At 41.0% G+C, this 27,036-nt stretch overlaps 1 protein-coding gene across 1 annotated transcript in view; it reads left to right on the forward strand.

The window, feature by feature from the left end:
- The first annotated feature begins 815 nt into the window (after nucleotides 1-815).
- NUBPL (nucleotide binding protein like) overlaps nucleotides 816-27,036 on the forward strand; it is a 156,165-nt gene continuing 129,944 nt past the window's right edge. The window contains 4 exon segments of the mRNA XM_043517008.1: nucleotides 816-949; nucleotides 4,171-4,273; nucleotides 4,276-4,317; nucleotides 8,820-8,854. Of these exon segments, the coding sequence (XP_043372943.1) occupies nucleotides 845-949; nucleotides 4,171-4,273; nucleotides 4,276-4,317; nucleotides 8,820-8,854 (285 nt within the window). The 5' untranslated portion in view covers nucleotides 816-844.

Genomic DNA, 27,036 nt, shown 5'->3' on the forward strand with positions numbered 1-27,036 from the left:
GGCTTGCTATGTGAAAGGAGTCACCAGTACAAAAGTTTGAGAGCCACTGATTTAAAAGTTGTCAGCGATGGAGAATCCCCCCCCCCCCGGGTAAATTGTTCCAGTGGTTAATTACTTGCACCGTTAAAAGTTTCCACCAAGTGCTTCAGTGGAAGATGCAAGAAATTGTCACCTTAGCTGCTAATAATTAGAGACCGCCTTAAACACTGAAGCAAGAGGTTTCTATATCTTTTTTTTTTTTTTTTAAAAAAAGCATTAACTATAGATTTCATTCTTGCGAGCTGTTCCTTCTCATGGTCTGCAAAGCATTAGGCAACAGATGGGGGCGGAATCCTTGACAGACGCAGAGACCGTTATCTTCAGCCTGTCCCCACAGGGAATCAGGATGACCTTGTATCCACGGGGACCCGGGGTAGACACAGACCTCGGGGCGTGGCATGGTGATAAAGCCTGAGGAAGAAACAGTCCCCTCTTGTCTGAAGTTGCATGGGGTGTGGCGTTTGCCTCTGAGCCAGTATAAAGCCAGGGCCCTGCGGCGGCAGTGCCAAGGAGCGCGGCGCCACACGCCCTCCTGGGGAGCCCGGCAACGGTACAAGTTCCACGGGCCTGAGGCCAGGGAGGCGTTGAGCAGCCTCCGCTCCCGGTGGGGCGGCAGGATTGAGTTCCGCGCCTGCGGCTGACGGCCCCTTTCCGGCGGGGCGGAGCGGTTTACCCGGGGCCCGGCCGCGTGCGGGGCAAGCGGACGCCTCGCTCGAGCTGGGCGCCGGCCCCACAGGGGAAGGGGGCGGGCGGCTGAGGCGGGGTTGAGCGACGCCATCTCAGCGCGCCCGGGGCAGTAGAGGAGATGGTGGCCCAAGCGTGGCGCCGGGCGCTATGCGCCGGGCTCTGCCCTGGGGCCCCACGCCGCCTGCATGGCTGGGGCAGCGCCGCCTTCTCCTCTCGCTCGCCGGTAAGTGCAGCCCGGGGGGAACCAGGAGGAGCGGAGCCGCCCCCGCTTCCCTGGGCTCGGGCTCCGCCCCGGCTGTTGGTACTGGAGGCGGGGCAGGTCTGCCCGCGCCCCGCCTGGGGAGCGCCGTGGCCACGTGGAGTGGGGGCCCCCCTAGCAGCCCCCCATAGGGACTGTGGGGTGGGTTCCGTTGAGGGAAGAGGCCCCATTTTGGGTCCCTGAAAGGCCCATTCGCCGGACCCCTCCCCCAGCCCAGCAGGACGGGGCCTGTAGTGTAGGGGGTGCGTGCGCCCCGCCATGGGCTAGGTCTCATAATGCTTCCTGCCCGCGGGGAATGGGGCTCCCAGGGGCCCTCCCTCGCTCCGTGCCGCTGGGTCCCGCTGGTAGGGTCCTTTGCGGGAGCGGGTCTTCCCCTTTCCGCCCGTCCCGCCAGAGCTTTATGGCTCAGCAGCACAGCCCATAATGATATTTGCTGCTCATGCTAAGTGGTTGTATCTCTGGGCTTGTCTACACGGGGGACATTGATGGGCATAGCTAAAGCAGAATAACTTTTGAACTGAAGGTGTTTTGGTATTGCTGGGCCAGTCTGTTCTGGAAGGAAGTATCGGAGGGGTAGCTGTGCGAGTCTGTATCCACAAAAAACGAGGAGTCCGGTGGCCTCTTAAAGACTCAGATTTATTTGGGCGTAAGTTTTCATGGGTAAAACCCCCACTTCTTCAGATGCATGGTGTGAAAATTACAGATACAGGCATAAATATATAGTGGCACATGAAGAGAAGTGAGTTACCTTGCAGGTGGAGAGCTGATGTTGAAGGCCAATTCAGTCTGTGTGGGTGTGGTCCACTCCCAATAATTGATGAGGAGGTGTCAATACCAAGAGAGGAAACTTTGCTTTTGTAGTGAGCCAGCCACACGCAGTCTCTATTCAAACCCAAATTGATGGTGTTAAACTTGCAAATAAGTTGTAGCTCTGCAGTTTCTCTTTGAAGTCTGTTTTTGAATTTTTGTTGTTGAAGAATGACTTTTTTTCAATCTCCCTGGACACTCAACAACAGATGTAAGTGTTCTTCTGCTGACTTTTGTATATTACCATTCCTGATGTCTGAATTGTGTCCATTTATCCTTTTACATACAGACTGTCTGGTTTGACAATTTTACAGGGCAGAGGGGCATATGGGGACAGAGAATGCAACGGGGTTTGTTACAAGAATTGGTTCCTGGGTTAGTGTTTCTGTGGTGTGTGTGTGTGTGTGTGTGTGTAGTTGTTGGTGAGTATTTGCTTCACGTGGGGGGGGGGGCTGTCTAAAAGCTAGGATTGGCCTGCCTCCCAAGGCCTGTGAGAGTGAGGGATCGTTTTCCAGGATAGGTTGTAGATTGTTGATGATGCGCTGGAGAGGTTTTAGCTGGGGGCTGTACGTGACTGCCAATGGTGTCCCTGTAACGAACCCCGTTGCCTTCTCTGCCCCATATCTACTCTAGCGACAACATCCTGGGCCAAGCCACACCATCAGAAGCTCATTCACCTTGCACATCTACCAATGTGATATATACCATCGTGTGCCAGGCAATGCCCCTCTACATGTACACTGGCCAAACCATCAATTTGGGTTTGAATAGGGACTGGGAGTGCATGGCTCACTACAAAAGCCATTTCCCTTTTCTTGGTATTGACACCACCTCATCAATTATTAGGAGTGGACCACCTCCACCCTGACTGAATTGGCCTTCAACATTGGTTCTCCACTTGTTGGGTAACTCGCATCTCTTCATGTGTCACTATATATGTATGCCTGTATCTATAATTTTCACTCCATGCATCTGAAGAAGTGGGTTTTTTTACCCACGAAAGCTTATACCCAAATAATCTGTTAGTCTTTAAGGTGCCACCAGACTCCTCATTACTCTGGAACGATTAGTCCACTCCTTTGGAGTAAAATTTTTCTGGAATAAAATCACATTTATTTTGGAATAGAGTGGCCATACAATACAGGGAAGTTATACCTGAATAGCTTACAGCTCAATATTTTTCAGAGTGGAAGCCGTGTTAGTCTGTATTTGCAAAAAGAAAAGGAGTACTTGTGGCACTTTAGAGACTAACAAATTGTCAGCTCAATAGTTATTCTGTTATAGATATGTTGTCAGTTTCCTTCTGTAGACAAGACATTAGTTCGGCAACAGGACCCGGAGGAGGAGGAGCTGCTAATGGTAGGTGTTTCCTGGGTGGGCCACAGAGATTCCTTCAGAACTATAGTCTCAAGTATCTATTTGTTATACTTTTGTCTAAGCTTGCCCCTGGTGACAGGCAAGACGTTGACTGGCATATGTGTATGTGTCAAACTCCTAGCTGAAAATTCCTTATATACCATACAGTAGGGTGTCTGCAGGACATAGATTCTGATTAGGATCTGATTCTGCTCTTGTGTAAATCAGGAGTAATTCCAGTGACATCATGATGTTACATATGTAAAACTGGTTTAGTTAGATTCGGATCAGAATCAGGCCAAAAAAGTCTTATCAAGGTTAAAAATTACCCACTGTTGCTAACAGTGGTTCAGATTCATTGCTGTTAGCAATGTTGGGAACCCTACTGTAGAAGAGCCACCAGTATCCTCTGCATTTTTAATCAGTGGGTCAGCTTGAGTTGCTTTCCTGAGTAGGATTAGATGACATGGTGCTTAAAATGCCAATGGTAGCTGGTGGACCATCCCCTCCCCCCCGGTCCCGGCACCTGGAGTCATATAAGTAGGTGAAAATCTCAGCTTGCGGGGGGGGGGGTGTGGGTGTGGTTTTTTTTTTTTAAAATAACATAAGTTTCTAGCTCACATGGTTATAGGGGAAAGCACAAAATAAAAGAATCTAAAAGTTATTGTTGGAAATCTCAGGATTTTTAAGTTAATTTTTTGGTGTGCAGTTTGATTTTTGAACATTTGAGGCTGGCAATACTTTACCAGTTTTGCGCGCTTGTAACTTCACTGACATCAGGGCTTAATTCAGGAGTGATCCAACTGATCTTGCAAGATATATATGAGTAACTGTACACACAAGATAATTCCCACTGAATAAATAGGACTATTCACATGCAAAAGTGTAGACAGGGCCATTGAGTCTTAAGATGATTGTTACTTTCCTGGAATCCAGCTTCTTTGAAATTTTTTCTTTCAAAGAGTACAGGACTCGTACATCTGTAACAAAACAGTATATCTGTGGGTTTTTTTTTGTTTTAGTCATCAAGCACCAATGATGGGTTTCTAAAAGAAAAACGTGCCCAAATCATGTCTCGAGGACTTCCAAAACAAAAGCCAATAGAAGGAGTTAAGCAGGTATTGGTTTTGCTTCTGGGAAAGGGGGAGTTGGAAAGTCAACAACAGCAGGTAATTTTGTGTTTTTGCTCTGTACTCCACTTTTATTATGTATTGGTAGTTATTTCTGTTATAACATAAGAGCATGGTATTTTTTATACAAATACATTAATAAACAAAATAATTACACAGGCAGTAAACAGCAAAATAAAAACATGCGTATTATCTTTATTAAAGATCTGTGGTACGGCGGTATTAGTAAAACTAACAGCATTTAAAAAAATCTATTTTACTTTTCAGCTATTAGGCAATTTTTGTATTTGATTCAGTCTGAAGCTGTGAAACCAGACAAGTCAGTTTCACTTCTATGTCGTCTGCAAGAGTTTAAAAGGACACTGTCAGTTTGAATGTTTTTCATCTATAATTGTGCAAATCACACCTAAGACTATTTTAATAGGGTTGCGTGGGGGGGGGGGGCGGCGGAAGAGACAGTCTGTCTTTCTGCATTTGACAATGACGACACTTTTGTGTAAGTCAGTTTCACTATGTACCTTGTAGAGTTCAAATGCCTTGATCCTATAGTCCAGTCATTTTGGATAGGCCCTTATACCCCTGCAAGGTCTCCCTGTATTCAAAGTAGCTCCACATGGATGCAGAGGTCTGCCTATAAACACCCCATACTGCAGGAGCAGGATCTAAGTTAGACCTCCATTAGATCCTGCTGCTAGAAGCTGCTCAGGGCAGGTGGACTTCCGACACACGTGGAGACTCATTTTCTTCAGTGGAAGGCAGGGATCTGCTCCTGTAGGGAAGCTGGCAGGATCAGGACCTTTGTCAGTTTTCTCAGTTTTTTGTGTGGAAAAACAACAGTAATTGCAAACCACAAAAATTGTTAGGGGGCCTCATGAGTGTGACTAGTACAAACTGCTTTGACTCCCCCCCCCCCCCCCCCCATTCGAACAAGATTTCAAACTAATTATTTACCTTTTAACTGATTCGTAGGCAATAGAACTGTTACATTTGGGTTGATAACACTGCAGAGGTTTGTTTAATAATAATTAATGAAGTCTTGTTGATATTTAAAATTACTTGGGAAATATTTCTCTTTATTAGCCTTTGTGAATCCATTTAAAAATCTCCAAGAATCCATATTAAGAAAGCAACATCTTAATATATTTCTTGGTGAAATCCTCAGATTCTGACTTTGTTCAAAGTCTATGGTCTAAATAAGATGCTCATAGCGCGTGCATGCTCTCTCTCTATTTTAAGTTCATTTTCTGGGTTGCCAGCCATGGAACGGGCAGGTTGTTAAATTAAAGAAACAAAAAACACAGACCTCTTTAATTTGGAATTGCCAGAGGAATTTGTAAACTGAAGTACAGATTGAGTGAATTTCCTTATTTTAGATTTCACCTCTCTATGGACACATCATAAGGAATAATGAGTTTGGTGTATTTCTTTACGGTGTGCTTGCTGGCTGGTGATTGTAATTCGCTATTCTTAGTTAGGTTGTTGATAGTATGGTTTGTAAAGTTGACTTTCCAACAACAAAAACAATTTACCCCTTTATGTCCATAAATGAACAAGCTGAATTCAGGGCTACTTATTGGTATCTGGATGAAGTTAATTTAAAATCTATTTTTTTTTTAAATATGGGCAGAGATTCCAGTTCTTTGACCATATATATGGACTGCACTCTCAGCTATGTAACAAAGTAATAAATATCAAAGATGTAGCTTAAATCTAAATTCACTGTCCAAGGATTGGTATTTTGGAGCTATAGTCTCTTTTCAATGGGTATTGCATATCTGTACTGAAGATAAAACAGTCTCTTGGTGCTCATTTGTCAAAATGAGAATAAATTTCAGTATTAAGATGAATATCCAAAGGTTAGATAATGGCAAAAATTCTATTCAGCCCATTGCATTGCTGCTAAAATCTGGAATTAACTTGCTTTTAAAGTTGTGTACCCTGTCCTTTTTCTTAAAGGACACTTGGGGAGATACTTCTACAGATGTATGTGACTGCTTTGCAGACCTCAGCACCCCATCTTTGACTTCCATATCTCTGAGCCTCAGTTTCCTATATTTTTCATTGCTTAAGTATTCTTGCATTCCACCCTCAATCACCCCTCCATTTTAGGATGACTGGATGGGTATCTCAGGAAAAGCCAATTCAAGACCATTTCTTAATCAGCTGTTGTGTTTACTGTTGAATGATGTTTCTCTCCTTTTCTCCCCTTGACCTATAACTTTTCTACTTTAGGAGAAGTCGAATCAACTTCCCTCTTTCTTCTGTCACTTTCACACACCTGATTTTGATTTTCTGGAAACAGTAGTTCCTGTCAGTGACTGAGAGGAGGTGCTATTTTGTGTGTGTGTGTGTGTGGGGGGGGGGGAGGGAAGCTTTCTTCCTCTTTCTATTCTTTTGGTGTTTCTCCTCTCTCTTGTACTATTTTCCATCCACCTACCTATTAAGTGGTTTATTTTTATTCCTTCCTACCTCTCTCTATGCCTCTTTCAATTCCAGTTTTCCCTCTTGCCAGAATTTCTTCATGCAAAGATCTTAGTTCTGTTTTTGTAATTTGTCTAAAGTTTTCCTTGCCCTGCCAACCTTGCAACAAATCTGTCTCGTCCTTCTCGTTACCAAAAAGACAGACGAGCTGCTTTAGAGAATTGAACTTGAGTTTGTGGTCCCTTTTTTTTTTTTTGTATGATGTATAACAAAGGCCTAAAGAGGCTTTATTTAATTTTTAATGCTTGTTTTTAACTTAGAACTATCAGGAAGGTCAAGTAACCTTCTGGTTTTGCTGATGGACTTCTTGAAGGTCTTGTACCTTAGTTGAAGGTGTTGAGTTGTTGAATCTTTCATAAAAATATCCTTTCTTTCCAAGTATTAGAGTTAAATAAAGGTTGACACAAACAAAAATATAAACCATCTGACTAAAAATCCTTCTCCATTGCTCTGTGTCACGTTTCTTGTCAAATTTCACAAGTTCTTAAGTGCTTCCACACTAGAGTTGGGTGGACAATGATTTTCCCATCGTGTGAAAATTTTTCACTGGTTCAAAAATGTTCCTGTTCTGCATTGGGGCGAACTTGAGACCTTTTGAAGTAAGAGAGAGTGAGATAGACAGGCCTACCCAACAGAGAACAGCAAATAGCCTGGCTATTAGGATGATTCAGATCACTGACTTGAACCTAGGTCTCCACATCCTAGATGAAAGCCTAGCCACCAGGCTGAGGTGCTAATCTCTTGTTTTGGCCCAGAATTCCAAACTGGACCCAAGAAACCTTCGAGTAAATTTTGTCAAAACAGGAATGTTCCTGTAAAAGTTTGTTTTGATGAATCTGCTTTTATTCTCTTCCCCTCTCTCTCCCCCATTGTTGAAAATTTCCCAAGCAGCACTGCTACAGATACTTTAAATTTCAAATCTTATCTACCCTGGAAGTAACAAGCAAAAACCTGTTTGTTCCTATTACAGAAAATGTCATTTTAAATTTAAAAAAAACCCACATAAGGAAGCAAAAAATGGCACAAGACTGTTTTTAAAGGTGCAGGTCACTGGTCATTAAATTAAAAAGTTAGTGGAGAGCATGGTAAGGAAATCTGCATTACTTTTTTTTAAAAGTACAATCTTTAAGTACAACATTAAGTACACCTTTTAAAAAAAATCAAATTTGGTATTAAATTCTCTAACAAATCTCAGATTTTTCTCAAGCTTTTTTTTTGGTAGAGAAAACCAAAACCTTTTGAAAAACCTTTTATTTTGTACTGTTTCTTGGAAATTAAAGGCTTGCCTTCGTTGCACTATTAGTTTGAGCTATGACTCAAGTTTTTCCCCTAATCTGATTCCATTCACCCACAGATCCCTAGCTTGAGTTACATGGTGCTTTAAGATCAAACTAGTTAGCCCTTTGGGGAGTGTTTTGAAGCTCAAGTGCTGCTAATGCTGGAGCTGATCATGCAATGGGGATGCAGCATCTCAAGTTAAAACAACTTGTCAGATGCTAATCCAGTCACTGCATGTTGCTGACAAATTAATCTATAGCTCCTGCGTTGTTTTGCAGAGTGGTAACTGCTCTCACTGGAGTTAGGTGGTTAACTCAAATGTACTGACTTGAGCTAAAGGCTTGTCTATGCTGGCACGTTACAGCGCTGCAACTTTCTCGCTCAGTGGTGTGAAAACACCCCCCCCCCCCCCAAGCACTTCAAGTTTCAGCGCTGTAAAGTGCCAGTGTAGACAGTGCACCAGCACTGTTAGCCATTCCCCTCGTGGAGGTGGTTTTTTAAAATAGTGCTGGGAGAGCTGTCTCCCGGCGCTATGCTGTGACTACACAGCCACATTAAAATGCGGCCTTGCTGCCACAGCCAGCGCTTCAGTGTTGCTAGTGAAGACAAGCCCTAACTGTTGCAGCGAAGATGACAAGCCTTAAGAACTAAAGTGGCAATTATAATTGCATGATATTTATATTAGGTGTCTCTTCCCTTCTTATAGAGCTTCATAATATTGTAAAATATTTGGGAAGTGAAATTCTGTTGTGATTAACTTTTTTTTTTTCCTTTTCTTACAGTAAACATAGCCCTTGCATTAGCAGCACATGATTCGGTAGGTGAACAATTATTAAACTTAAATAAACCTAGTTTGTTGTGAGCAATGTCAAAGTTACTATTGAGGGGCCACCAGTTAAATGAAATCAAAGTATTTACTCTGAATAAATTCCTTTATTTTTCATAGCATTTTATGTTTTATGTTTTGTTGGCACAGTGAATGAATCAGTAGCCTTGATTCTTCATCTGGGTTAGTTAGCACTGTACTCTGCCCCATCAGTGTCTCAGTGAGTTTGCTGTGATTCTGCAAGGGCACATAGGTCCAGACTAGTAGCTACTGGCACAGCATTGGGTCTACTTTTTCTTGACACCGATTTGGAAAAAGTTGTGTAGGTGATAGACAATACTCAACATCTGTCATTGTAACAGAGGTTTACTCTTCTACGGGAGAAAAATACAAAAATACTTGAAAGGCTGAAGAAAAGAACTAAATGTCTCCCTGAAGCCTTAGTCAGTTATTTGTAAAGACTAACACAAGATTATTACTGTAACTAGTTGTGATACCACAAAGCTAAGACTGTACTTTCAGGTCAGAAATGGGCAGCTGGAACCAGTGTACTCTTAAGAATAAGAGAGCTTCATTATGCTCACCAGCCACTGTAAATTGGGAGTACTTCCATTGAAGTAAGTCCTCTCAGAAGTAGGCCAGGTTCTGTGTGTCTTATGCAAGTATCAGTTATATCCTAGGAGCAAAGGAAGATCTATAAAATACTGTTTGTATGAATAAGGCATTTGCTGCTATATAGAGCAAATATACATAGGAGGAGATTCAGAAAGAAACTTGGGTATGATGCCTAAATTTTAAGTACTTACAAAATCATTGGGATTCACCAAGCCTGAGTTAGGCGCCTAAGGCTCCTTATACAATGAATGGGAAGATGTATGGACCTCCAAATTGGATGCACAAAAGCTGGCATGCTAGGTGACAACCTGCCTAAGCTAGCCAATGGGGGGTGCCAATGTGATGGTTGTCCTAAACCCTACCCCCTGGCAGTTTGATGACCAAGTTCAGGTGGAAGGGAGACACTTCCCTCTGTCTGGGATTCTCAGCTGCAAACTGTTTTTGGGGTTAGATGCATATGCTGCTGTTAGGGTTCCCTCTCCACTCTGAACTCTGGGGTGCAGATGTGGGGACCCGCATGAAAGACCCCCTAAGCTTCTTTCTACCAGCTTTAGGTTAAAAACTTCCCCAAGGCACATTCTTCCTTGTCCTTGGACGGTACTGCTGCCACAACCAAGTGGATTAGACAAAGATTCAGGAAAAGGACCACTTGGAGTTCCGGTTTCCCCAAAACCCCCTCATGCCCTTTCCTGGGGAGGCTTGAGAATAATATACCAACCAAATAGGTAAACAAGATGATCACAGACCAGACCCTTGGGTTTTTAGGACAGTAAAAACCAATCAGGTTCTTAAAAGCAAAACTTTATAATAAAGAAAAATGTAAAATCAGGATGGAAGGTAATTTTACAGGATAAGATATAAAACAGAGGATTCCCCTCTAACCTTCCCCTTGTAAGGTTACAAAAAACAGGAATAAACCTCCCTCTTGGCATAAAGAAAATTCACAAGCTAAAGCAAAAGGTAATCTGACACATTTCCTTGCTTTACTTAGTTTTTGTAATCGTAGATGTTTTGTTTTAGGAGAGGGTTTTTTACTGCCTGGTCCTACTCTCTGACCTGAAAGCGCGCAAACAAAGAGCGCAAATACCCCTCTCCCCCCCCCGATTTGAAAGGATCTTCTTCCATTATTGGTCTGTTTGGTCAGGTGCCAGCCAGGTTATTTGAGTTTAACCCTTACAGGTAAATGGGGGATTTTATGCTACCCTTAGCTGTACGTTTTATGACAGCTGCTTTTACAAGAAGCTGGATGAGAACAACCACTACCCTCAACCTTTAGCCCAGTGGTTAGGGTTCTTACCTGGGATGTGGGAGATGCCCTAGCTCCATTTCCTCTTCCTTCAGAGATGGGATTTGAACAGGGAGTTGCAATCTCTGAAGGGAATACCCTATCCAGTGGGTTATGGGATAATCTGATGTAAGGCTCTGCTGGTCACTTCTATCGAAGTTGTTCCACTGTTGATAAATAACTTAAAAAAAAAAAGTCATTTGAGCAGGGAGCTGGATTCTGGATCTCCCAGGTGAGTGCTCTAACTACAAAGCTACAGAGTCATCCTCATGCTTGCTGTCTTTCTCTCTTTGGCCCAATGAGTTTATTTTTTTTATGCACAGCGGAACAGTTTCAATAGGAGAGAGTGAGGGAGCACTACATCAGAATATTCCATATCCCAGTGGTTAGGACATTCACCTGAGAGGTGGGAGATGCCTGTTCAAATCTCTTCTTCCTTTCTGGAGAATGGGGGACTTGAACTGGAGGGTCTCATTCATCCTAGGTAAGTACTCTAATCACTGGGTTAAACTTAAGGCGGGGTTGGTCCCCCCGGCACCATTTAGTGGAAGTTGGTGGGTGTGTGTTTTGTTTTTTCTGTAAGGTTCTGCTATTATTGTGGTTTTGGTGTGGTAATGGCAACTGAACAGCCTGGCAATGGGTGAATGTTGTACTTTTCCTACATGTATTTATACTTTTTTTTTTATTCAAGAAAGTTTACTTCTGTCACTGCTTCACATCATATAATGTATATTCAAAATAATAAAGGTGAACACATGAGCAGGGACAATTAGTATGCAAAGATTATCCCTAAATATAGTTATCTAAAGCAGTTCATACTTAAATCACTTCTTTACATCAATCTATACAGACTTAGATTAAATCTCAGGTAAAACTTCCTTACTTTAAGAACAGTAGGACAATGGAACAGACTCCCTAAGGAAGTTGTAGAAGCTTCTTCACTGGAATTTTTCAAAAGGAGGCTGGATAGCTCTCTTGGGTGGTTTAGACAAGAAATCCTGCATTTTAGTTGGGGGTTAGGCTAGATAACCCTTGTGGTCCCTTCTAAGCCTATGGTTCTATACTGTGAATAATATCCCTCCCCCATTTATATGTGGTCATGTCATTCATAAGTACATCACATTGGCACTAAAATTCCACATCTCTCCCCAAACACCCTACCTGCCCCCATATTCTCCCTCCCCAGCACATTCATAAAGGTACAGTAACTACAATGTTAAGCAAGGAGTTATGTTCCTGAAAAATGGGACTTGAAGTGAAGCAATGTTAAGTGAATCCAATTTCCCCCTAAGAATTAGTGTGTGTGTGTGTGTGTGGGGGGGGGGGGGGAGGCGGGGTAGGTTCCAGGGAATTTTTTTCACCAGACAAGACTATACTATATGTATGTATTGTGACAAAGCTCTGTCCTTGCCTCTGTGGGTCTTGCGTTTCCTGGCAGATTTCGCTAGCCTCAGAGGCTCACTGTGACCCTCCCCGTAACCCTTCTTTTTCTAGAGACAAGGGTCCCAGTCTACTGAGCCATTTTCATCATAAGCCAGGAGGGAGGGGAGGAGAAGTTATCCTTCCTTGCACAGTCTCTGTCTCCCAGTTTCAGTGATTAATTAGGGGGCAAAGGTGAGGGGAGCCCAGGCCCACCCTTTACTCCGGGCTCCAGCCCAGGGACCCTAATAGTATCAGCTATGGTAGCTGACCTTTTAGAAACATGACATGTACAATTCCCTGAGCTACTTCCCCCACAGCAGCCCTCTCTTCCTCAAGCTCCACTTCACCCTTACCTCAGGGCCTCCTTCCTTGTGCCTGATATGGTGTGTACTACTCAGCCTCTCCAACAGCCCAACTTCTTCCCACAGCTCCTGACTGACTGGGAGGCTTTTAACTAGTTTCAGCCAGCCCCTGATTGGCCTTCAGGTGTCCCAATCAACTAAGCCTTCTCCCTGCCTTCTGGAAAGTTCTTAATTGGCCCCAGGTGTCTTAATTGACCTGGAGCAGCTGCCATTTCTCTTATCCTGGTACCAGGGATTTGTTTAGCCTGGAGCTAATATATCTATCTGGCCTTGACCTGTCACAGTATAAGTTTTAAACAAACAATTTAATACTGTAGATAGCAATGATGATTGTGAAGCTTGGTTCAGGTGGTGGAATAAGAGGATGGGATATTTCCAAGGGAATGCCTTACTGCTAAATGATGAACTAGCATTCGGCTGAGCCCTCAAGGGTTAACACGTTGTTAATGTAGCCTCACACTCTACAAGGCAGCACAAATAGAGGGATGGGAGAAGGCATGGCAGTCAGAGACGCACACCCTGTGTGTGTGTGAGTGAGAGAGAGAGATGCGTATTGCCCCTTTAAGTATGCTGACCTCACTTTAAGTACACTACCTTTTTAGATCAGGAAGTTGAGACAGCAGCTGCTGCCTGCAAGCTCCCTCCTACTGAGCCCTGTTGTCTGCCTTGCTCTAGGGAGATAGGGTCAGCAGGAGCAGGGAGGGAGGGACACACCCTGATATTTGCCCCCCTCCCCCACTGCACAACAAGCAGAAGGCTCCCGGGAGCAGCTCCCAGGCAGAGGGCAGGAGCAGCACATGGCAGTGGGAGGAGGGACAGCTGAACTGCTGGCAAGTGATAGCCTGCTGGGTGGCTGCTGCACAAGGAACTTAGGGGAGTGGGGGGGCTGCCTGTCCACCCTGGTTCCAAGTCCCCACCAGGTAGCTGCAACGGGCTGCTCTTTCTGCAAGCAGTGGACAAAGCAGGCAGTTGCCAAACAATGTTATAAGGGAGCACTGTGCAACTTTAAACGAGCATGTTCCCTAATTGAGCAGCAACGAAACAAATTAACCGGGATGACTTTAAGTGAGGAGTTACTGTACTATTTCCTCTCTTCCGTTGGGCCATACAAGTCCAGAGGGTGGGAACACAAGGCATCTCTGATCTCTGTTGCTTGGATGCATCCAGCTCCAGCTGTGGTAGGTGCACTTTCTGGCTGAATGTCCTGATTCAGTGGTCTCTCACTGTCATCGGTCCGTTCAGAGGGAAATGGCTCACCTCTGGCTTCACAAAGATTGTGAAGTACACAGCAAGCCACAGTAATTCGGACAGCATCAATGACGCTGGCATCCAAATGGTTCTGTAAAAGTCTCCAGTGGGATTCAGTCTTCCAAAAGCACATTCAACAACCATTCTGCACCTGCTGAGTGTGTAATTAAATCCTCTTTTGCCAGGGCCTCTGAAATCAGGGTATGGATTCATACTCTTAGTAAAAAGGAGGTATGCAGGGTCCCCCAGAATAACAGGGACATTAACTCCATTTATGACAATGTCACTTGATGGGAATAGTGTCTTAGTCTGTCCACGAGTGTAGACTTGTGATCAGCGGAAAACCTGGGCATCATGATCTTTTCCAGTGCAACTCACATTGACGTTCATAAATTGTCCTCTGTGGTCCACAAGAACCTACATAACGATGGAGTTGTACCCTTTGCAGCTTTCTGTCTTGTACCATTTTTTACGGCTTTGTTCATCTTTAATCTTTTAGTTCTGCATCTATCCAACACATCCTCAGTCTTCCTCTATTTCTAGTTCCTTGCATTCTGATATGTATCTCTATGAATGATCTCCTTTCTGGGTCCATCCTGGACATATGTCCAGACCACTGCAATCTTCTTTCTTGAATCTTCTGTAACAGAGTTATTTGTTGCCCAAGCCATTTTCATATCACTTCATTTTTTATTTTCTACAGCCTTGAATCAATTGTTGTTCCCCCTCAGCCAGGTCGTATCTGCAATCAATATATTTTGTTTATCTGCTTTGACTCATTCAGCAGTATTGGCACAACAGTTGTTTGTATATGCTTCATGTTTCTTCAGCCTTTCAGATCTTCCAGAGTTTTCCAAATGCAGTAGTGGCTAGTCCAACTTTTCTTTATATGTCATCTTGACAGTTCCCATTGTTTGATACCAGTCATCTGAGGTACACGCACTTTCCCATTTGTTCTAGTTCTTGGTCTTCAACTTTGATCTCTGTCTTCCAGTTGACATAATTGTTGTATTCTCCATGCTGATTTTCAGTCCAAATTTTCTGCCTTTTGCCTACCTTGTGAGTTATTCTCTGTACATCCTTGTAGATGTTTACATCTGCTCTGTAGCGTCCCATCCTTGCCTTGGGCAGCTTAGCAGTATATGTCCTTTGTTTTCCTTTTCCCTAGGGCTCTTCATCATATGACCAAGACTGGAGTCATGTAATACGCCCATTCTCGGAGCTAAATCATTAGCATGTAATAACTAAAACAGTCTCTTCCCAATCTCTCAGAGGGTCCCAGTTTCTCTTTTCTGTGGTCTGGGCTCTTTGCTGTTTCAACTCTTGACTTCCTCCTCCCAGCTTCTTACTGGACAAACTTAGATTCTCTCAGTCTCCCACCTGGCAAACAGTCTCTCCCCTCTCCCCATCACCTTTGGTCTGTCTTCCATTGTCCACAACCAAACAAACCTCAGCCTCCCTGGCTACTTTTCCAGCTTTTTTCCCTATAGAGTAATGAGGTTTCTCAGGACCCTTTTCCTGGGGTTGCAGCCTTTCTGACTTTCAGATGGGTCCATAAGGCATACCAACCTGTTTCTCTTAGGAGCCCAGACCCAACTCAACCAGCTCTCCAACTTGTCCTTGCTGTCTCCAGCAGCATTCCCCTGCTTCTGACTCCTGGCCCTCACTGCTCTCTCTGAGTTTTCAACACTACTTACATTTTCCTTTTTGATTTCCTCCCCATAGCTGGGTTTAAAGTTATTATAATTAAATACCCCTTTTTAGGAGGCACTCAGTCCTTTACAAAGCCCAGGCGTAGGCAGCCGGTGAAAAGGTTCTTTGGGAGGTGGATGAGGGAATAGGCCCTGCCCTGCACTCACCCTAAAGTGGTGGCTCCTGTCTTGGGGGACTGAGACCAATCACCTCAGTATCTGCCCCTTCTTCTGAGATTCTCCTCCCTCTTGCCCTCTCAATCACCTCAGGATCCACCTCCTTCCCCCAGAACTCTTGCCCCCTTCCAGCAAACCTTCATGGAAGCATGGCTCAGAAGCCAGCTCTTTCTAGTGACACTGAGGAATCTAGTTCCACCTGTTGGGAATTCAGTGTGCAGGTGGGGACCTCCCCCTGCAGTGTCGCACTCTGTCACCTTCCTTGCCCTGGAGCCACCAGACACGGAGCTTCACCTGCTGAACTGGACAGGCAGTGGGGTAGCTCAGAAAATAGATGGGGGGGGGGGGGGGATGACACCTCTCTAGCCCTAGCCACCCATTACTTATGAGCCCAGATTCCCTCCTTTTAATCAATCAGGTAATTAGTCCAGGTGTATTGACCCCAGAGCCTTCTTAAGGGGCTAGTCAGCCTGTGACAATCCTCCTTGGTCAATACTTTGAGGTCAACATTCTCTACAAGTCTGAAGTTGTGCACTGTCCTCCCACATAATATGACTACTCCTGTTGCATCTCTCAGTGCAACAGCCATTGTTGCTTCCAGTATCAAATAGAAAAAATCTGGGGGTAGCATACATCCTTGTCTCACTCCTATAGTTGTCCTGAACCATTCCATTATCTTGTCTACTCTCACTGCACTCCTTGACTTTCCATAGATGTTTTCCATCAGCTTGATCAGTTTCTCAGGAATGCAATACATTTTCAAAACTTAACTTACTATAACTCTGTCTGCCAAATGGTCTTGGAAGCTGGTTTGAAGTCTATAAAGTTGTTGTAGCAGCTTTGGTTGTGTTCTGTGTACTCCTTCGATATCTGTCTTCTCACAAATAGCTGATGTATTGTATTTTGTACTGGTTCTAAATCCAGCCTGTTCCTCTGCAAGCACCACTTCTGTGTATCTCCATTTGCTTCTACAATGTCTCAGTGAATGCTTTTCCTGGCACTCTCAATAAGCTGATTCCTCTCTGGTTCTTGAACTCACTTATCTCCCTTCTTTATAGATTGGTACTATTATTGCTTTCCCCTATTAGCTCAGCACCTGCTCTTCTTTGTAAATTTTGCTGAATAGCTTTTTGCATGGTCTTTCCTCTGTGTTTCTCTCTTGCTTGCAGCAGCTCTATGGCTATGTTGTCATTTTCCAGCACATTTTTTCTTTTTCAGCGTTTCTATCTTTACTACTTTTTTTTCTAAGAATTCTGATATCTGCTCTCCCTCATTTGTACTGGAAAGCTTCTCTAAATCCATTTCATCTACTGTGTTCTGCACATTTTACAGCTCTTCCAAAATATTCTTTTCAGTGTCTTATTCTTCACTTGTTCATCCTCAGTTATTTACCTGAACTTTTCTTTCACTGCCATCTTCAACTTGTATGTCTGACTCAGTTCTCTTATTTTTCTGTTTGTGTATTCTTCACATTGTTTGCTTAACCAGTTGTTTCTGTTTCTCCCCGCTTTTTGTTTTATCTCTCTGGTCAACTATTGTACTCATCTCTTATATTAGTGTCTTCCTTTTCACTTTACTTCAGCTTCCTACACTTATCACTCAAGTTGAGCATTTCATCCGTTATCTACTTTACTTTCTTTGTTTTGGCCCAGTGCACATTCAGCTGCTCTGGTAATACCATTTTTTACACTGTTCCATGTCTCTTCAACATTCATTTTTTTCTTTCACCAGAAATGTGATGTTTTTTTGCATGGCTTTGTATTTTTTTGATTGTCTAGCTCTTTCAATTTGTCCATGTCATAAATCTTAGTTTTTGGCACTTTTTAGGTGGTTCTCAGTCTCAACTTCATTGATGCCAACACTAATTTATGACCAGATACTGGCCACAAATGATCTGCATGACAACACACTTGATTTCTATCTGCGATTCACAAATACAAAGTCTGTCATCCCTTTGTTTGTTTGCCCATCAGAATGATATTGAATCCATTTCCTCTGCGGCTTTCTTTGTTGAAGTAGCCTGTTTGTTACTACCAGGTTTTTGATTAGGCAGAAATGTAGTGGCTTTTCTTCCTGTTTGTTTTCTTTACTGAGTCCAAATCTGTCTATTGTAGGCGCCCAGGAATTCCAGTCCACTCCGACTTTTGCATTAAAACCTCCCATCTCTATTACACTTTTTTGCCTTCATTGTATGAGGCAATATCATGTGAAATGCCTTAAGAGCCTGGCTTGCCTTCTACTTTAGCACCAGTGCAACTCCGTCCTGGTGTGCACTATCAGTTCATTATGATAGAATTGTCCTGTGCCTTCTTGTTTCACGTAGAGCAATGGCTTCCCACTTGTATCTTTTCAATTCGTCAACCATTACTGCAAGTGCTCCAGCGTGGTATAATGTTATGTTATATCCTTCAAGTTCATCACATAATTCTCTGTTCTGTGTGGAGTTATGTTTGTTCTGATCTCATTCTTTTCACACACCCCCACCTTGGTTTCTGAGCGAAGAACACGTTGGCCCTCGTTTGTCTGGTTGATGAGCAAGCTGGCATGCTTTTTTTCTCCTTCCATTCTTCGTTTAGTTTTTATCGTCCAATATTTGTCAAGTATTCAACCATGACTTCTTGGCTTTCTGGTTGATCAGTGTGTCATAATCTGTTTGCAACACTGCTGTAAGCTATCCACTAGCTTGCTACAGCACTTTCTGTTTTTGTTATACTTTTGGAAGTTGTTTTGCTGGCTTCACCGTTAGACTTTTGTGCACTTTGGGCCAGATATGCCCTTTCACTAGTGTTTGTCACTATTTAGTTACCCTCAGTAGGTTTAGCATTTAAGCCAAGGCAAGGTCCCAAGGTGTGGCCTTGTCTCACACAGCTACCTACACCACTGGTGAGAGTTGAGTGAGTTGCCAGGACCAGGTGCAAGCAAACCAGGTGTGGCTGTCTGCTATGCAGAGGTACTACCTTTTGAACTCGTAGACGCATAGATATTAAGGTCAGAAGGGACCATTATGCTCATCTAGTCTGACATCCTGCACAATGCAGGCCACAGAATCTCACCCACTCCTGCAATAAACCTCTCATCTATGTCTGAGCTATTGAAGTCCTCAAATCATGGTTTAAAGACTTCAAGGTGCAGAGAATCCTCCAGCAAACAACCCATGCCCCATGCTACAGAGGAAGGCAAAAAAAACCCAGAGCCTCTACCAATCTGCCCTGGAGGAAAATTCCTTCCTGACCCCAAATATGGCGATCAGCTGAACCCTGAGCATGTAGGCAAGATTCACCAGCGAGATACCCAGGAAAGAATTCTCTGTGGTAACTCAGATCCCACCCCATCTAACATCCCATCACAGGCCATTGGGCCTATTTACCATGAATAGTTAAAGATCAGTTAATTGCCAAAATCATGTTATCCCATCATACCATCTTCTCCATAAACTTATCGAGTTTAATCTTGAAGCCAGATAGGTCTTTTTGCCCCCACTGCTTCCCTTGGAAGGCTATTCCAGAACTTCACTCTTCTGATGGTTAGAAACCTTCATCTAATTTCAAGTCTAAACTTCCCAATGGCCAGTTTATATCCATTTGTTCTTGTGTCCACATTGGTGTTGAGTTTAAATAATTCCTCTTCCTCTCCAGTATTTCTCACCCCATATACCCTACTTTGACTAATTAAACAGAAAATAATTTAATTTTAAACAGAGGATTTCATTTAGATATCAAATTAAAACATCATGTCCGATGTAAAGTTGTGGTTTTTTGTTTGTTTTTAATTCAAGGCCAGAAAGGCTAGGAATGTAGCTTTGACTTAGTGCTGGCTCCTCAGACTTGTAGCACCCGTGGATTACCTGTTATATATGGATTAGTTAATTAGTGCTAAGAGTTGCGCAAGCTCTTGCGGCTGTACTGAGATGTATAAATCTATACTTTTAGGGAGGTAACTTAAGTTTTACTCCTGTCCTATTAATTGATTGCTTAGTTTTGACAGACTATTCTTCTAGTTCCTTTGATGTAGCAGCAGTTAGTTCCGCTCCCTCAGGAGCACTCTGAAGAATTTTTGGTTTTTATGCCAGATTCGTATTCAGAGTGGAATGACTATTTTTGAAAGCTACATGATCAGAGACAATTTATTATAGTTGAAACAACTTGAATTAATAGATTGCTTGTTTATGAACAGAGTATTTTAGTGAGCAAACACCAGCTGTGCGTGAGTAAGGATGGCATAAATCCAGTTTGGAGACTGTATGTTTATCCTGTCACTATGAGGCAAACTCTCTAGTCAGTCGCCTTTAGAATTTCCTTTTCTTCCCAAGAAGATTTACATTCCGAAGTAAAGAGTGAAACCGTTTATGGTGCGAGGGGCAGAGGAGCCAGGGGTAAAACAGTATGGAACAAATTAGTGTGTAAGATTAAACAAATGGCTTCTGCTTAGAGTAGTTTGGTTACGTAATGGGCAAGTATTTGATTTTACATATTCTAATCTGCTCCTTGTAAAGGGAGTTTGTCAAGTAGATTGGGACCAAAATGTGTGTCTTTAAATTGTCATTTTTAGGGAATAGACTTTGGTTTCCATAGCAAACCATTTGGTTGCAAAGCAATATAAAAGCATTTTTAATATAAGGACTTGCAATATTTGCTTTTTTTTAAAGAAGCAGCCAACCAGCATAAGGAGCTCCAGTTAACATATGCATCTTAAAAAACAACTGTTTTATTATCTTCATTATCGCACAATGAAATGATAAACATAAACACATTGCCTCATAATTCAGGAGAAGTGGGGAAAAGTTAATGATTAGCTAAATGGAGGAGGACAGCAAACACAGTTGGAGAAAAGTGTATTCAAGCTATTAAGACAGTATTGTAAACAATGTAGAATGGAAAAATGAAAAGGGAAGAATTTTTAAATGAATACAAAACTTATATATTATGCATAAATTTAGTGTGACTAGAGCTAATTCTTGTGGGTTTTGCTTTGTTTCAAAGTTTGTTTATTCTTTGGTTTGAGAAAAATAGAAATGAACCATTATCCACCTCTTGGGTAGGTATTTTTTTTTTATTTATTTGTTTTTTTGTTTTTTGATCCTTGCAGTGAAGTTAGTCCTGGATAGAGCTGGTTGAATGATATATTTACAAAAGAATACTTTATTAGAAAAGTCATTTTTGTATATATTTGTTTGTTTGCCCAGTTCTATAAATGGGCAAATGACTAGAGAAACAAGGACATTGGTAAATTTATTTGAAAACTATCCCAAAATGCATTGAATATGTCAGAGGTAGGCCAATAGTCTTGTGACATCAGTCTCTTACAATGGAAATGAAAGTGATCTCACCTGTCTCTCTCAGAATCCAATAACTTTCTACTAGGTTCCTCAGATGTTCATTCCTCAGATTTATTTAAATACAGGTATTTGAAATAACTAGGGTGTGTGTGTGTGTGAATCCTACTATGGCTCTTATCCTGCAGTGTGTTGCTGGGGTCCTGTCCATGTTGCTGGTTAAAAATTCATTAAAATAATTTGATGTGTACTTGTCTCAGGATGCCATTATTGATTTTCCATGCTTGAGAGTCCTCCTCTAAGAGCCAGGCCACAAACTTACTGTACTTTCTAGGGTATGGGACCTTGTACCCATATTTTTGTTTATAACAGAATGGAGATTAAATTCTATTTCCTCTTCTACTGAAAGTATATGTCAAATTTCCTCAAATCCATTAAAAATGGATTAGGTATTGGAAATTAGAAGAGGTTTTCTTATTTTTGAGCATGTAAAATTAGAATTGCAGTGTAAAGTGGTTCAGTCAGTTCATGACTCCCAATAAGATAAGAAATCCTGAAGTAACTTAGGTTTTGCATATTAATTAATAATGTACAAAATACTTTGTAAATGTTTCTAATCTATAAAAATCTGTTTTTGGTAGTCCTTACGTGAGAAGCACTTCAGAATATGAGTGAAGGAAGAGTCTCATGTGAAATTCAAGAGAAACTGTTTTTTTTTTTTCTTGATATTATCAAAATCAGCTGTTGGAAGGTTTAGCAAATAACATAAGTTGAGTGGGTGAATGTTCATAATATTTATATGCCTCATTTCTACCCTTCTTCCCCTGAGGGTCTGCAGCATTGCAAACCACAAGGCCTTAATTGCTATTGGTGTTAATACTAGTATCCTTCTGTAAATTTCAAAGAAACTGTGTACATTGTTTGGGAGATATTATTTATAGTTTATCAAGAGGTTTTGGCAGTGTTGAGAAGGGTAAGGAAATTACAGGTCTCATGTGGGTCAGCTCCTATTGCAGTTCCTGCTGACCCACAAGCGAGAGACACAGAGTTAGTTTTCTAATCGATGTGTGTTTTTATTAGGGCTGTTTGATCGCATCTAACTCAGGTAATTAACTCAAAAAAAGTAATTGCGATTTAAAAAAAAGTAATCGTGATTAACCGCAGTTTTAATCATGTCATTAAACAATAGAATACCAATTGAAGTATATTAAATATTTTGGATGTTTGTACATTTTTCCAATGTATTGATTTCAATTACAACACAGAATACAAAATGTGCAATGCTCACTTTATATTTTTTATTACAAATATTTTCACTTTAGAAAGATAAACAAAAGAAACTATTTTTCAATTCCTCATACAAATACTGCAGTGCAATCTCTTTATCGTGGAAGTGCACCTTACAAATGTAGATTTGTTTGTTACAAAAAGAAAAGGAGTACTTGTGGCACCTTCGAGACTAACAAATTTATTAGAGCATAAGCTTTCGTGAGCTACAGCTCACTTCTCACGAAAGCTTATGCTCTAATAAATTTGTTAGTCTCGAAGGTGCCACAAGTACTCCTTTTCTTTTTGCGAACACAGACTAACACGGCTGCTACTCTGAAACTTGTTGGTTACATAACTGCGCTCAAAAACAAAACAATGCAAAAGTTTAGAGTCTACAAGTCCACTCATTCCTACTTCTAGTTCAGCCAATCACTAATACAAACAAGTTTGTTTACATTTGCAGGAGATAATGCTACCGACTTCTTATTTACATCACCTGAAAGTGAGAACAGAGGTTCTCATAGCACTGTTGTAGCCAGCATCACAAGATATTTACATGCCAGATGCACTAAAGATTCTTGTGTCCTATTATGCTTCAACCCCCATTTCAGAGGACATGCTTCCATGCTGATGACAGGTTCTGCTCAATAACAATCCAAGCAGTGCAGACCGATGAATGTTCATTTTCATCATCTAGTCAGATGTCACCAGCAGAAGGTTGCTTTTCTTTTTTGGTAGTTCGGGTTCTGTAGTTCAGAGTGTTGCTCCTTTAAGACTTCAGAAAGCATGCTCCAGACTTCATTCCTCTCCGATTTTGGAAGGTGCTTCAGATTCTTAAACCCTGGGACAAGTGCTGTAGCTATCTTTAGAAGTCTCACATTGGTACCTTCTTTGTGTTTTTGTCAAATCTGCAGCAAAAGTGTTCTCAAAATGAACAACGTGTGCCGAGTCATCATCCGAGACTACTATAACATGAAATATATGGCAGAATGCAGGTAAAATAGAGCCGGAGACATACAATTCTCCCCCAAGGAGTTCAGTCACAAATTTAATTAACACATTTTTTTTTTTTTTAACGAACGTCATCAGCATGGAAGCCTCTCCTCTGGAATGCTGGCAGAAGCATGAAAGGACATATGACTGTTTAGCATATCTGGCACGTAAATACCTTGCAATGCCGGCTACAAAAGTCCCATGCGAACGCCTGTTCTCACTTTCAGGTGACATTGTAAATAAGAAACAGGCAGCATTATCTCCTGCAAATGTAAACAAACTTGTTTGAGTGACTGGCTGAACAAGAAATAGAACTGAGCGGACTTGTAGGCTCTACAGTTTGACATTGTTTTGTTTTTGAATGCAGTTTTTTTTGTACATAATTCTACATTTGTAAGTTCAACTTTTATGTTAAAGAGATTGCACTACAGTACTTGTATTAGGTGAACTGAAAAATACTATTTTTTTTAGTGCAAATATTTGTAATAAAAATAAATACAAAGTGAGCACTGTACACTTTATATACTGTTATTGAAATAATTTGAAAACATCCAAAAATATTTAAATAAATGGTATTCTATTATTTAACAGTGCGATTAATCTTGATTTTTTTTAATGGATTGACCGCTTTAATTTTAATTATATTAGGACATTTTAAATATTTATACCATTCCAAGAGAAGTGTTGGTAAAAGTAGTAAAGGAGTTTATTCAAGTTCCTTAAGTTATCTCTTATTTTTAAATACAGATTTCATATCCCTGCATTACATTCTGATCAGTATCTAAAATAGACTGGATGAATAGCTCTAATACAGCAATGTGATATAAGGATCATATCCTGGTGTACCCTTAAGTTGTCTTCTCTCATGCCTGTGGGGATTTAGAGCATTGTGAAAAGGTTGGAAGAGATGCTTCAGCCTGTGCCAATCTTAGAAGATTCCTTGGTAGCAGCAGTAAGGTTCTGCCAGTGTAATTAAAATAGAATAAAGGATTGATATTAGTACACTAGGGATACTTGGCTGCCTAAAATGAAAGGTTGGAGGAAAAAATAAAAGCTCACTTACTGAGGCCAACCTTTTCTGTGCAAGCTGCTGCCTTGGGGAGATCTGAGCCCTCTCGGCATATGCGATTGAATGGCTTGGCGAAGAATAACCTACACTATGATGTCTACAGTGATGTTCTGCCAATGTTTTAGCAGAGGGTTCCCAAGAGGCCTTTTTCTATAAGCGTGTGACAAAGCTCACATAACAGAGGTTTTTGTGCTTGCAGAAAAGAGAGGGTTAAGCAACTAGAGAACCTATTGTGGTTTTTTTTTCTTCTGTTATTACAAAAACACCTCATTTTAACTGTAACCCTGGAAAGAGGCAAAATTGCTTGGCAAACAAACAAATTAATTTTTTGAGGAAATGTATTACACTAGCACTGTATAGTTTGTATAACGATCAGATTTGTAATATGAAAGTGTTTGAGTGGTTGGAGTATGAAGACCATGATGTACAAAGGTATCATTCCCAGAATACTTATTTTATACATCTAGGTCTTAGTGTAATGTGTTGCACTCTATAGGCACAATATTTGCTGCTCATGAGTATTTTTAATCCCAGGAGGAAATCATCTCTGGTGGGGATGGTTTGGCAGTATACCGAGAGAGCATGAACTCAGTCAGTGGCAGTGAAATTATCTTAAATTTTCACTTCCCTCAGTCTGATGTCAAAATTGTAGTAAGGAATTCCCAGAACTCATTCCATTACCTCTCTGGATTTCATGGGATTTGTTGCAAAAAACCCACAAAAAACAGTGAAGGGAAGAAGAATGTCAATCAGTTTTAAAACAGTAGGCAGGTTCTGCTGGAAATATTTACTTTGATTTCAGAAGTAATTAGAATGGCACATCCCTAAAATGATGTTTTGACGGGTTCCATTATCTGCTGACATGGATAAAAGGACTGAGTCAGGAATCTTTATAATCTTTTAAAATATGCATTTTGTCAAAGAACAAAGTAGCACAAAAACTGTTGTTGGTGCCTTTGAAATCTAAAATTAAAAATGGGGCTTTCTGATCTTTTAAATTGCAGCTTTCATACATTAGGCATGAAGCATTATAATGTGTCAGTAACGACAGTAATTTTTTTTTTTTTATAGCTTTCACAGGATGTTATAAATTGTAAAGAAAATAATAAAAAAAAAAAAATCCCACTAAATGAAGTCTGAAGCTTTCATCTCTGATTACGTACACTGTCCTGTCTGCCAGTGTGCAGATTAAAAAAAAAACATATTCAAGAACAGAGAATAGAATGTTATGTAGCCACATTCTAGTTTGACAGGTTTCAGAGTAGCAGCTGTGTTAGTCTGTATTCGCAAAAAGAAAAGGAGTACTTGTGGCACCTTAGAGGCTAACAAATTTATTAGAGCATAAGCTTTCGTGAGCTACAGCTCACTTCATCAGATGCGTTTGGTGGAAAATACAGAGGGGAGTTCATGGTGACAGTTGATTGAGTTACTTTTTATTTAAAGATCACAACCACATTTATAGCAATAAGTTTTCATTTTTCATCACGAATACTTTTTAGTGCACTACGTTTATATGCTGCAAAGATGAAACCTTTTAAATTGATGAAGTATTATTGTTCTCTTTCTGAATTCTGTTATAACAATATAAATCTCCAATTCTCTTGACTGATAACCTAGTAATAAAATAATGTTAAATAAACCAACAAGCTTACCACTCAGTTGCACACATTTTTATGAATTAAATCCTGCCTATTCAAAAATTAAAAAATTTAAAATATACTTTATAATTCAGAATCATTTAACAAAAGTGAACTATATTTATAGTTTTTGATTAAAGTACATTTCATTCATAATTTTTTTTAACACATCTGACTTAGAAAACTTGATTAATGAAAGCTATTTTGTGCTATTATAAAATACATATTAACCTGAATGATGTTATGGATATCATTTCACATTTGGATATGTTGTTCAAAGTTAGACACTTTTGTATTAAGTTCTAAGATATTCAGTAGAAGCCTCTCTACACTCAAAGCCATAACTATGATGATTATTTTCAAGAGCTCAACTGTCACACCCTACTTCTCATCACAGATGTGACAGGAGAAAACTATGGCAGTGAGGTCTCGTATTATTAAGACTTCATTCAAAATAAATACCGAAGCACCTTTTTTTTTTTTGTGCATGGCCATTAATGACCTGATTCGTAGTGAACTGAAGTCAACTGAAAAGGTCCCATAGGCTTTAAAACAGGCCCAAATTTTGTTTGCTTACTGAGGTCCTGAGTTTGTAAGGGGTTCAATTCCATCAACTTTCATTGAAGTTGAAGGTGCTCAGGAACTTATGAGACTGGTTCCTTACTTGATAGTTTGTAAGATACTGTAACCTGCAGTGCATCTTGGCTGTTGGTGCTAATAACACATTTTTTGCTTAAAATTAAAATTTATGTAACCATTCTTGAAATGTTTGTTGTAAGCCTGAAAACTGAAGTTATAATTTTGTATGTAAAGTTCCTTGTCTAAATTTCCTATCTACACATTTGAATAATCTGATACTTTTATTTCTCTTGTCAATGGCAGCAATTCAAAAGAAACATTTTTAGGCATCCTTTTGTAATAAATATGGATCAAGTATAACAGCTTCAGTTGGCTTCATCAGTCTGAATTTTCTTTTAACTGTTGTGGAAATCTGAAGACAAGGATTCTGTTCCCATAAATATTTCATTTTATTCATTTTCACCTTTAATTATTTCATTTTATTTCTTTGTCCACTGCCAGTTAGTTAATATAGAAAATGTCAAATTTAAGTATGAGGCAGAATATATTTTGCC

This window comes from Dermochelys coriacea, chromosome 6, assembly GCF_009764565.3.
Source record: "Dermochelys coriacea isolate rDerCor1 chromosome 6, rDerCor1.pri.v4, whole genome shotgun sequence".
NCBI classification, from domain to species: Eukaryota; Metazoa; Chordata; order Testudines; family Dermochelyidae; genus Dermochelys; species Dermochelys coriacea.